The sequence below is a fragment of the Anser anser genome (genome assembly GCF_964211835.1).
Source record: "Anser anser genome assembly, chromosome: 6".
Taxonomy (NCBI): Eukaryota; Metazoa; Chordata; class Aves; order Anseriformes; family Anatidae; genus Anser; species Anser anser.
In genome coordinates this window covers 28793688-28806862 of record NC_139726.1, presented here as the reverse complement: position 1 = coordinate 28806862, position 13175 = coordinate 28793688, and the positions used below count along the sequence as shown (strand labels likewise).

Sequence of the window (13175 nt, the reverse complement as noted above, 5' to 3'; positions counted from 1 at the left end):
TATTCTAAATAGAGTATATATTAAATATTAAACTTCCAGGGTGCATGTTTTAAAAAAATATGTTTGACAGCTTGACATCCGTTCTGGTGAGAAGGGAAAGGCTCTAACTTCCAGAGCTGTCATCCTGGCGCTCTCCACAAGCACTTCTTCATCCCTCATGGGATTCTCTTTTCTCAATTCACTCGGTATTTAACTGTGTTTCCTGGGGCATGGGAGGAAGTTTCATTTCTGGGACTTCGGTGATATCTTTGCCACCAGTGCAGAACTATGCCTCCCCTCTTTTGAAGCATTTGTAATTGTATAACTCAATTATGCCAGAGCTGTAACACTAGAACATCAAAGACATGGATTTTAGTTTATAATGCTCTTCTGTACACTGCAGCTCCAGTATTCTCCTAAGTAGGGGCGACTTATTTTTGTGTAAGTAAGGATGTCTGAACATATTAAACTGATTTAGCAGGAGAAAACCATGATGGATTAGTATCCTTTTAAAGCTTTGGGAATCACAATCACACAGAGCAAGACACTGCATCACACACAGGCTGCTGTGCCCCATCTGGTCTCAGTGCTGCAGAGCCCTTCAGTGGCACAAGGGACTGTCACATTTGACCTAAAAGCACATGCTTGAGCACTCAAGTCTTACAAAGGCCAGAGGACATGGCATCACAGCGGCACAGAAAAGTGCCCCAGAACACTAGCCTCACCACGGGAGTCCCAAACCCACTGTTCATTGAGCCCTGCCCTCCTCACAGCCCAAGGAGCAGCAGGCAAAGGCTGCTTCCCCAGCAGCACAGCGCTCTGCCCCGTGAGGATGACTCCAGCAGCTAGTTTGGGACTCTCTCACATCCAGGTGAGCACACACACTTCTCTCCATCATTGGTGGTGAATGTCACGCAGCAGACACAGCCACAGGAATCAAACAAGAATATGAAATTAAAAGGATCTGACACATCTTGCAAACTCCCAAGATTCTTTCCAGGCTCTTCCCACTACTGATGGCCTCCTCTCCCTTAAAGCAGGCTGCAAACATTGTGGCAGCTCCAAGCACTCTGGAAAACGTTACTGTTTGTGTAGTGCTGAGTACCATGACCACCAGCTAATTGTAGGTTTCTATTTTAAAACATTAAGCTTAAGAATAAGGACTTAGCCACAGCTAGAGGGAGAGGAAGGAAAAAAAAGTTAATTACTTCCATAAATATTAACACAACTGATTTCTGTGATCTGGCAGAAGGCACTCACAACATGGAAACAGTCTGTCTCCAGAAGAGAAGGCAAAGCACTTGAAGCAGTGCAGATTTCAGGCACTCATTTAGCTCTTTTCATTTAATTGCAGTGACTCTAATTAAGTTGGTGTTTCACACAGCTATTCTCACAGCGGGCACCACACTGCACAGACAATTAATTGCTAAACTGATTTTAAGCAACGTGGATTTTCTTTTTTTTTTTTTTTGGGGGGGGGGGGGGCAGTGTGTGTAAGACACCAGTGTCTTCAGCTTACAATAGTATTCTCACTCCAAATTCTCCCTTAGGGTAACCATCCACAACAGTTCACTGTTTTCCATTTTGAGCAGTCCCCACAGCAGTTTTGGATTTGGACAACTTGATTCTTGAAGTAAGGCTCCACTGATATTCATCCTTTAGACCTAAGCAGCAGAAGAGCCCTCTGGCATTGTGGTGATTTGTTGCAGCCTACAGGCTTCTGCTTGAGGGTTATGCAGACTGAGATTATCTGACCTCACCAGAGAGGCCTCCCATACCATCAACCACTGTCAGAGTTCCTCTCAAACACTATTCAGTTCTACAAAGGCCTGTTTATTAGTCAGACACCAAAATTTCCCTTACAAGGTCATCTAACTCTGTCAATGTAAGAGCAGCTCCTAAGGATGCAGCTGAAGACCAAAAGAATTTTAGCCAAAAAGCAATGAAGGAGGAAAGTATGGTAAATTGCCACCTTGAGAAATTTACCCACCCATGGTAAATTGCCACATGTTGCCTTACAAAGCCATCCTGGACACAGCCTCGTTCTGCCATCCTGATCAGCACAGACTGTTCCCAACTCTGCATACACTCTCTCCATTTTAATTCAAGCTATGGCAGCCTCCTCACAGCTCTCATCCACAGTCAAAAGCAGCTTGCCAGTACTCCTACGGCCTATAATGAAATTATTTTCAGCTACCATCAAGCCTATAAACATATTAATAAGTTGTATACTGGGTATACTGGGTTTAGATATAGCTATGCATATATTTAGACATAGATATACAGGCAATGTCATTCACAGCCATTTCTAGATAACATGCCATTAGTCTTGGGGCTGGGGGAAGAGATACAGAGTATCATTTTTCCTGCTTAATCCCCATCCAGCACTTCCCTTTTTCGAGGAATTTTTGCTTTCTTGGAATTTTTTTTATTGAGGTTTCTAGCATTTTCACAGAAAATGTCAGAGGAAACATCAGCTTATGTTACACACATGAATGTTGTCAATTGCCAGATGCACGTCTGCACTCTTTTCTGTCCTCCACCCTCTCTCTAGCTCCTGCAAAAGCTGCCAGCCTCTGCATATTTCTTTCCCACTGTAGACTCTGGTCTTGCAAGACAATATTCAATTTATCCCTCCTGGAAAAAAAAACAACAAAAAAAAACATGGATGCACAGGAACAACTTTTCCTACTGTTTGAGCAAGATTCACATTTGCATGAAAGACAAGAATAGCTGAAGAGGGGGAATGGAAAGCCAACAGCCTGAGGGTCTGCCAGTTCTCTGCAGAGACCCAACCAGCCCACATGCCAGTTCAAGGTCTACGGCTCTACGTGGTACATGTTTATTATATGCATCTTAATTATATGTGTTCAATAGGAAAAAGCTCCTCCAGAGTGCTGGCCAGCACTAGGTGAGAAGAAAGGAATGAGGCAGCATGGTCAGGGAAGAGAGCACTGCAATCTGTTCTGACACCTGCACATTGAAGAACACAAACTGAAGTCCTGGGACACATTCTTGACCTATACTGGCTTCATGAAAAGCACAGACAGCTTACACAAAACACATGGATGGGAAGGAGAAAGGCATGCAAAGGAGATGGATGCAGCACATGCCTGTGCGGGGAGACAGCACTAGGACTGAGAGGAGGAAGAAGGGAGCTGTGCTTGGACCATTCCTGTCTGCTGTTTGGCTAAAGATACAGTAGACAGAAGAATTCAAAAAAGAAATGAGGAACTGCCAAATCATTTGCTGGCTGTCCAGAGCCTTTCTTTCCCTAACGTCTCTCAAGCCTGTGCAGGGAAGGGGAGCTGCTCTCTATTACAGGCTGGAAACCCACAGGCATCTGTCACAGTCTTTTAGGGCAGGAGGTGAGGGATACTGCAGAATTCCTCTACCTGTCCTAGAGACCACAACAAACAGCAGCAGCAGAAACAGCCACTCACATCTAGGGCAACAGCTGGCAGCTTCTCCCCCCACGCAGGGGCTGCCTGTGCTGCTGGGAAGCATTGCATAATGCAGCCTTCACAATTCCACGGGAGTGAGCGGCATCCCCTCCCACAAGCCAACCCCCCTGCTCTGCTGAAAGGGTAGGTACAATCATAGAATCATAGTATGGTTTGGACTGGAAGGGACCTTAAAGATCATCTGATTCCTGCCCCCCTGCCGTGGGCAGAGACACCACCCACCAGACCAGGTTGCCCAAAGCCCCATCCAACCTGGCCTTGGGCACTGCCAGGGATGGGGCATCCACAGCTTCTCTGGGCAGCCTGGGCCAAGGCCTCACCACCCTCAAAGTAAAGAATTTCTTCCAGATAGCTAATGTAAATCTACCCTTTTTTTAGTTTAAAGCCATTACCTTTACTTTGTCCTATCACTACACACCGTGACAAGAAGTCCCCCTCCTGCTTTCCAGCAGCCCCCTTTTGGTACTGGAAGGCCGCAGTGAGGTCGCCCCAGAGCCTTCTCTTCTCCAAGCTGAGCAACCCCAGCTCCCTCTGCCTGTCCTCACAGGAGAGGTGCTCCGCACCTTTGATCGTCTTCACAGCTCCCCTCTGGACTCGTTCTAATAGGTCCATATTCCTTTTGTGCTGGGAGCCTCAGAGTCAAAATGCAGTACTCTAGGTGAGGTCTCACTTTAAGCCCACAACAAAACCCACAACAAAGCCACGTTTTATTTGTATGGGTTCTGCACAAGTTCTGGCAGTACAGCTTCAAATGACTGTGGCAGAGCTTTATTCAAACTCCGAGAGTTCCTTTAACTGGAACCAGGTACACACTGGGTACCCAGTTTCATCTTGATATCCAGTCCCCAACCATAAAAACAAGAAATCCCAGCTCAAATGCTACTCAAATAGCAGTTTCCCATAGGGCAGTGTCCACATGACAAGTAGAGATTTTCAAAGATATTAAAAATCATTTCAGTGCAACATAACCAAAAGCATCGTGAACAAGCTACCTCTGATACCAGCGTAAGGGAGAGCATCTCAACACCCCCAGATAACACACAGACTAAAACCTGGGCAGTTAACAACAAAGACAGATGGAGCAGGAACATCCTGTCATTTTGGACTATCACAGCACATCACATTTTACACACACATTGGAGACGTTACATGAACTTCTCATGGGCCACTTGCTGTCATCCTCAATTTGCAGAGCAAACTACTTTCACCTCTTCCCATCCGCAAAGTGCTACAGTGGGGAACAAATTAGGAAGGTAGCTCCCCACAAAACAAACAGAAGACAGACATGACGGCTACTGGTATAGAATTAAAAGCTGAGGAAAGCTGACAGCAGCAGAATCACGAGATCATAGAATATCTGGATTGGAAAGGATCCACACGGATCGCTGAGTCCAATTCCTGGGTCCCCAAAGGAACACCCATAAATAAATAAATCCAGCAGCTTTCTGTGACAAACACCCAAAGCCTGCATTAAGAAAAAGCAGCAAAGGCTTAAAACTGATGTCCACAAAGGATGCGATCATGAAAACAGAACAGGATTAAGATGCTTTTAGTCGTTCAATTCCTAAACACTCCAACATGCCAGGAAAGAAACAACCTGGAAACCCAGCTGCAGAAGGCCAGCACTGTACAATACACAGGAAGGCAGAGCTGCTTCCAGGAGGCTACATGACATGGCAGGCAGCACACTGTACAGGAGGTGAAGAAGCCCAAAAGGTCTGCAGTGTTAATAATGCCAACATCTCTGGCCTCTTCTGACATCGTTATCACATCTCCAAGAATCTGCCTAAAGAAGGCACACAGTGCTAGCGTTAGACACAGCAGGAAGGGCAAACTCACACCATGCTCTGCAGGGTAACACAGCAAACACCTTACCAACAGAAGAGACCTGCTCCTACTAACAGCACAACTCTGATTCATGCAGAAACATGATCAGAGGTGAGGACAGAAGAGAAAGAACTGCAACATTTAAAGGCCACAAACAACCAGCCAACCCAACGCTTTTCTACTTCTTGCTTGAGGCTACAAAAGGAGAACAGAATTGGACAAGTAGCTGCAGAGCCCATGTAGGAAGAAGCAGTTATCTGATATACACAGCAAATCTGGAATGCCAGAGCAGAAGTTGAGGTGCAAACAGAGGGGGATAGTCAGTAACTTTGCAGAGGCAGGCTCGCTAAGAAAAGGAATTCACAGATTCTCCATGAAAGGGGAAAAATAAGGCTATGACCCAGTCTGAAGATTTCAGCAACTCCAAGACATCCAAGTCTTGCTTGGCCCAATTTTATTCTCTCCTATTGTCACATTTCTTCGGGGGGAAAGGGAAACTTCCTTCTTTGTCAGGTGCTCAGTCATCTCACTCCTCTGATCCACTGATGCAGGAACCTATACCGTGGAAGTGCACTGGTCAGCAGAGGACCAAACCTCTCAAGATACGATGAGTATGGCAGAGATACTAGGCAGTAAACATGCCTGATGTGCACCTAGAGCATCACGTTGTGCAGATCCTGGCTTCAGCAACAGCACAGTTGTTCAGTCTAATGTCAGTCTGTGTCCCCCACCTTAGTAACTCCTGCCATGCTCCCTTATGATCTCCTTAAGGATCCTTAACTGGTGCAGGAAGAGACATACCAAATAGTTTCAATTTGTATTTCACATTTCCCGGTCTCACTAGTGGCACACAAGAAGCTAGTGCAATCTGCAGGAAAAGCTACTCTTGCCACAACCTCAGAAATCAAGGTGACAAACTAAGGTTTTGCAAGCAATTCTAAGCTGACAGTACTTGCTGCCACTGTACTGTTATATTCCCAATAACACATCTTGTCACAATTCTGTTCTGGAGAAGCTGAATATAAAGCAGAAAGCTGCCAGTCCAGTTGTTCAGATCATTCCAGAACCGGTTCATTATCCATTCAAAAAAAAAAAAAAAGACAAAAAAGACATTCCCAGGCACGTAGTCTGCCAGAGTCAGAGTTGAACAGGCCCCAGCTTCAAGGAGTAAATGCTGAGGAACAGCTAAAGCAACTGTTCAAAATAATAAATGTAAGAAAATGTTTTGGGCGGCACAATATAAGAACAACATAAAAGTATTAGAGAGCACCCAACAGAGGGCAACAAAGATGGGGAAGGGTCTAGAGGGGAAGACATACGAGGAGCAGCTGAGGTTCCCGGGTTTGTTTAGCCCAGAGGAGGCTGAGGGGAGGCCTCATGGCGGCCTGCAGCTCCCTCACGAGGGGAGCAGAGGGGCAGGCGCTGAGCTCTGCTCTCTGGGGACAGCGACAGGACCCGAGGGAACGGCATGGAGCTGGGACAGGGGAGGGTCAGGCTGGGTGTTAGGGAAAGGTTCTTCTCTGAGAAGGTGGTTGGGTGCTAGAACAGGCTCCCCAGGGCAGTGGTCGAGGCACTGACCTGCCGGAGTTCCAGAAATATTTGAACAACACTCTCGGACAGATTGTCTGATTTTTGGGTGGTCCTGTGTGGAGCCAGGAGTTGGACTCAAAGATCCTTCTGGGTCCCTTCCCACTCGGGTTATCCTATGGTTCTGTGATCCTGCCATTAAGAAGCAACTCCCACTCCACATGACAGGCCATTATTTCTGACTTAGTTGGAAACATCGAATTCCCACGCTACAGAGGCTTACCCAGATGAGATTTCTTCACTCATACCAGTAACAGAGGTCCTTGCATGGATTAGATTATGGCAAAGCATTTAATTTACATTACGTCAGTGGCTAAGTAAACTACACTGATAGGAAGCAATCATTCAGCAAGTAACTCATGGACTTAACTCCCAGCGTTCACAGCAATGTTGCTGGCTTTTGTCACAGACAAGCATGTGGAATCCAGTGTTAAGATGAGCCAATGAATGAAGACAAGGAGCAGAGCAGGAAAAAGTAGTTGCAGTAGGTCTGCTTCACATCATGGCATGGGTTAGAGCTCCTTCTACTAAAATACTTTCTGCTTTAGACCACTGGCTTTCTACCATCACAGATGCAAGAGTCACCTCAAATGAATGCCACTTTGGTGACGTCTTTTTATTACAATTCCTCCTTCTCATGCTGCGTGAACTACTGATTTCCAAACAAATTAAACAAATACCTTTCAGCAAACACAACAGGCATTCTGAATCAGCCTTGTGTCTATGGAAAGCAACGTGATGATTGCCACAAGAATAACAGACATTCTGAGAGGGAGCCTGGCCTCCACCAGAGGCACCAGAAATCCTCATAAAAACAGGACCTTCAGCCAATGAGAAAGAACACCAGTTTATCCTCCCAAAACAAGAGGAAGTACAGTGTAGAAATTCAGTACACAAGAGATTTTTTTTTGCCACTATCACCTGATTTTACAAATACTCCAGATAATTCAGTGAATTCAAAGTGTTATCTCTGCCTCCTGTGCAAGCCAACTGCCCATGTCGTAAGGGAAAGAGGAAGGAATCACGCAAGCATGTCAAATGGGCAAAGGATGGACAGAGTGAAAGAGGGGAACCATGAAACACATCCTGTATATGAAAGGTTAAGACAGAGGTCAAGGAACCTGAGTAAAGTATCCAGCCAAAGATTGTGGACCTGATGGTATCCACCATAGTAACCTGCTCATTTGAGGTAGAGAAGGACAAACAGACAAGAAAGGGAGCTCCACAACTCTCCAAGCCTCCCAAGCAGCCCCACAGCAGCAGGCCTAGCAGGCTCTTCCCCGTACGCCCCCACTTCAAACTGTCTGAAGAGACCAGGCTTTCCAGGTCTCTTCTGCTGATTCAGCCAGCCACCACCTTCTCTTAAAGAGGTGAAGGTGTGCACTGACAAGTTGCAAGCCAGCATCACCATCTCTTCTTCCTTACTTTTCCAGCAACAAGCAAGATCTCAGCCCCACATATCCTTCTGGCCTCTCCCCGTCTTACACCTTCAGAAGCACAAGAGAGCATTCCAGCACGCAGAGCCTTTCTGCTCAGGCTCTGCCAAGACAACAGCTGGGTCCCGCATTTCAAGCCCAGAGACAAAATGTAAAAGTCCAAGTGGAGAAAGGAACAGGGGCAGGACAGAAGTAAGAAGGTTGAATGCATTACCAGGAAACATCTTATGCAGACACCTTTAATAAAGTTGAAGTACCGTGGAAGCACAGCTGCTCTTGGGCGAAGGAAAGTGCTGGTTTTCTGTCAACTGTAACCACTCCCTTGCTGCATTCAAGCCTTGCAGGCCTCTTTAAGCCCACATTGAAGTCTTCCTGGCTGTCCCTGAAGTGTCCCACAGTACAAGGCCAGATTGTAACAAAACACAGATACCAGCAATGTTGAGTAGTGTTAAGCTTCCAGAGGTATGCACACACACACGCAAGGACAAATACACGAGACTTCTCAACTGCCACATTAGCATCTTCAGCAGAGGAAAAAAGATCTTCAGCTCTGAAAAGCACAGAAGATAAAGAGAGTACCTACAGTCTGCCAACTTGACCTTCTCAGAGCTTGAAAAGCGAGTGGGAGAGCAACACTTCTTTGTCTTGCTATTAAATCTTAAAATAACAGTGTGTGGGAGAATCCTACCCTCCTGCCCTGTGCAGCAAGCTAAGAGGAAGACAGGAGAAGCTCAAGTTGAATTTTCTGCTGAACAGGCTCACAGTTGACCAGAGACCCCAGGAGACACAACACATCTGCCTAGAATCTCTTTTCCAAGACTAGGATGTCTGTCACTGTATGAACAGCCAAATCACAGTTCACTGCATTAACACAAAAAAAATGTATTGATTTCCATAATGAAAAAGCCTCCATATGCCTCCAGACAATAAGATACAAGAAAAAAAAATGCACAGCAGCTTGGAAAGGTTTAAAAAAATAAATCACTTTTTGCCTCACTGAATTACAGTTTTGAGTGTTCAGGCGAACAACTATTTTTAGCTGATTGTTCAGAAAGCATGATGGAGCACAAAGGATTGGGTCAGCATCGCTATCTGCAGGAAGCCAGCATGCAGCCTCAGGAGAGGGTTAAACACTGCCAGGCATTGCACATCTGCATCATCAGCACTGCACAGGGACCAGCAGCGCAGGTCTATTTATAAACCAGACGAGTGCAGCTGCAGCTGGCAATGAAAGACTGGGATTGCAGGCTGTCAGCCTTCAACAACATGTTGTCTAATTTAATTACAAAGATGGCCATGTTCACATGCACATGTCCTTTTCCCAAGAGACTTATGAACAATAACCTCACAGTTTTGAGAGCAATACACTTCATAAAGGTTTCTGTGCACAGAGCAAGCATCTTCACACAATCTTCCCATTCCCTCATTCTGTGACCAAAACGTGACTGACAGGCTACGGCTGCCACAGCTCACCATCACTTGGGTAACCACACACAAACTCACTGCAGCAGTATTAATCTGCATGGAGACAGAAAATTGATTTAGTTTGTAAATGAGGTATTTGGGAGTCACATACCTTTTGAAGATTTCGGCACCAGGTCAGATCCCCTGTGCTATCAGTTCTCATTTAGGGAGGGAAAAAGTTTCAGATATACAAAGCTCTGCCTGCCACTAAGCAGCTAGAGGGAGCATTTTCTCACAGTGGAACAGAAAACAAAAGCCTCTGTCATCTCCTCCTTGTTATCTCTCTCACTCAAGACACTCCCTGCTGAGCTGGACTCTCCTGCCCAGGAATCCTTGAGCAGGGGACCTAGCAACAGCACAGGACAGGAGAAGAGAACTGGCTGCTCTCAGGTTGCCATGGTTAAAGCACTGCTGAGGAGCAACAAGCAAGATTAGCCTGGTCAGGACAAAGAAAGCCCCTGAGATTTGCTGACAAAATATGGGGGCCTGAATTGCACCTGCTGGGGAGGCAAAAGTGGCTGTAGATGAAACCTGGAGATCAGATGACAGCCTGGACTCTGCTGTCCCCTCAGACCCTGGGGGCCAAGAGCCTTTGGCTGTGTGAGGACAGCCCACATGTGGGGGCTCCAGCTGCACAGTCCATCCCAGCAGCAGCCACTTAGGCTGAAGCTAGCTCCCCACTCAGGGAACATTAAGGACAGATGGTGCATGTGCCTTTCTGCCTCCTCCAGCCCCAAGCTGAAGCCACTTTTAAAAGTCCCTATGGGAACACAGGAAGCTGGGCCAATATTCATCAAGCTACTGCCAGGCCAAATGCTGCAAATGCAGTCCCAAGTGAGCCAAACGGGTGTTTGCTCACAACCTAAATATGGCATTCGAAACACAGCACCTCAGCCCCATGTTAATACAGAACAAAAATATACGTTTTCCACCCTGATGGCCACCAAACAGAAGTACAAAGGCAGGACCAAAACCTGATGGCTTTCTGAGCCATCCCTGGTTATTCTGCTCAGGCACCAGATGGTCCAAGCCAAGCGCACAGCATGGAGGGTACCCCATACCACAGACTTAATCCTGGCCAAATAACCACAGTACCAGTCAACCCACACAGCTGGACTTGCACAGCCTCTTTCTTTGGCTAATCAAGCCCTGTGGGCACCTGCAGACCAACATGCTGCTTCTCACCTGTTCTAGATGAAATGATGCTTCTGGAGTCCAAGTCAAGTTTCTTCACCAGTGTGTCGGGGTCAATATTCAGCCCAGAAAAGATGTCAGATGAAGAGAAGTCCCAGTCCTTATCCAAAAGGAAATATTAAACAGGAGTCAGTGCCAACAACACCAAACAACATTCATTTAAAAAAATAAATTAATTAATTAAACCCAGTACCATCCCATATACTCCAGCACTAATGTGCGGGTGCCTCTCCTGAGCATATACGGGTAGCTGAGTCACCTTGCTGGCCTGGTACCCCAGGGCTCTGCCACCCAGGAGGAAGTCTCACAAAGTCAAGCACTCCCATTTTCATGTTTTGGAACCTGGCTCTCATTGGCTTCCTAACAGATTTCTACCTCAACCCTATCTCACCTCACTTATTTGAATGCAGGTGTTACTCCTAGGAGAATTATGAACTGCACCCCTAGGAAAAGCCAGATTTATAACACATATGTAAATAGAGAATGATACAAAAAGGATTTGCCCAGTTGTTGCCTATGTCTGTGGACATTAAGCAGGTTCAGTGACTATTAGCAACTTACCAGATCTTCAGTATCAAGTTCCTTTAAGCATAAAGTAATTCCATAAGTCCTAAGCTTTGCATTAGCCTCTCTGGTTTGCTTAGAAGAACTTACTATTTTAACCAGGAGTATCTCTCAGTACAGGCACACAATTTTATGGAGGTATAAAAACATATAGACATGGTGCAACCTGTTCCTCCCTCCCCAAAGGAAAGCTGTAGATGGATAAAAATCATTTACTGCTGTTCCTGCATTCTTACTGCAAGGGTGGAAGGTATCCAGCTTTAACCTGAACAGCATATTAATAATACAGCTGCTGAAACTTAATATGATGCTTATGCATTATGCTTATGCATAAAATGACAGCTCATCTCCACCTGCCACAACCAGAAATCAACAGAGACGCTGCAAAACGAGCCAAGTGGTCTCTTACTCCTCCAGTCCTGACACTCACTGGTAACAACACCCGCCACTGCACCCAAGTTACCTGCTACAAGGCAGTGCAGGCACACAGGTACTCCCACCCTCAAGCAGCAGCGTAAAGCCTAGCAGATGTTTGTCACTGCCACCTCCCTCGGCAGCCTCTCCTTTCCACACAGCCTGGTGCTGCAGGTGCACAGACACTGCATGCCAACTAAGAATATTTTGGAGTGGCTGTAACAACCACCAGAGCAGCATGCTGGGACCCTCATGGCACACATGCCAGCGCCTCTCGTCTCATCTCCCTGCCTGTTTTGGTAAGCCACTACCCACATCAGCTCACCCATGCTAGTGACGACACGGGCAGGCACCCAGCAAAGGACAGTGCTACAGCAGCTTCAAGAGCATCACACAGGTTTTCTAAGAATGAAATGGAGGCCCACATTTAGGAAATTTTACTCAGACTTCAGCTGTTCTGACACCCTGCCAGTGGGCACTAGGCCTGTATTGCAGCAGTTCACCACATCAAGGACCGCTTCCTTTGACATCTCTGCTACGCCACACCTGGAGCTGCAGAATAGTGCCTCCCAGAGCCTGCCCCTTGCATACAGAAGCAGGGGAGATACGCCAACCCCAGCAAGACATCACACCGCCGCGGGGACAGCCTCCGAAGGCAGCATGGCAACAGCCACTAAATGAGATTTCACAGCTCCCCACAAACTTCAGAGATCTGCAGAGAGACGAAGCAGCACCACCAACAGATACCAGACGTCAACCCTTTGCGTTCACAGCTCGGACAAGAGGAATCACCTCCACGACAGAAGAAGCACTTAAGCTACACCTGTCTGGAGAAGCTTTCAAAAGCCAGGCCCGTGACCACCAGCAGCAAACTCTCTCTTTACTCAGGTTCCTTCCACAGGCCGTGCCTGGAGACCAGCACGGCCACCCCCCTCAGGGGGCGATACGCCCCCCTCTCCATGGTTTATTGGGCTGGCCGCAGCCGCGCATGCGCACAGGGCGCCGCATGGCGTGCCGCCGCCACCCCCGCCCCCGTTCCGCTCCGCTCCGCTCCCCTCCGCCCCGCTCCGCGCCCCCGCTACCTTCCCGCCGGGCGCGCTCCAGCCGCCGGGGCCGGGGCCGGGGCCGGGGCCGGGGCCCGCCGGCTGTGCCAGGCGGGGCGCGGTGCGGTGCAGCCGCTCTCGCCGGGCTTTCCCCACCATGGCCGAGCGCGGCGCGGGCCGGAAGGGGGCGGTGGCCGCGCCGT

The 13175-nt window shown here is 47.5% G+C and overlaps 1 protein-coding gene across 4 annotated transcripts in view; it reads right to left on the bottom strand.

The window, feature by feature from the left end:
* SLX9 (SLX9 ribosome biogenesis factor) overlaps positions 1-13175 on the bottom strand; it is a 54171-nt gene extending 40996 nt beyond the window's left edge. For 2 of the 4 annotated variants that reach the window (XM_083841091.1, XM_083841092.1), the window contains exons 1-2: positions 13012-13175; positions 10943-11051 (exon numbers count right to left, since the gene is read on the bottom strand). In XM_083841091.1, coding sequence (XP_083697217.1) covers positions 10943-11051; positions 13012-13131 — 229 coding nt within the window. In that variant the 5' untranslated portion in view covers positions 13132-13175. Of the gene's footprint in view, positions 1-9869; positions 9936-10942; positions 11052-12254; positions 12332-12475; positions 12534-13011 lie in introns of those variants that run through there. The other 2 variants (XM_083841093.1, XM_083841094.1) reach the window with 2 other exon arrangements.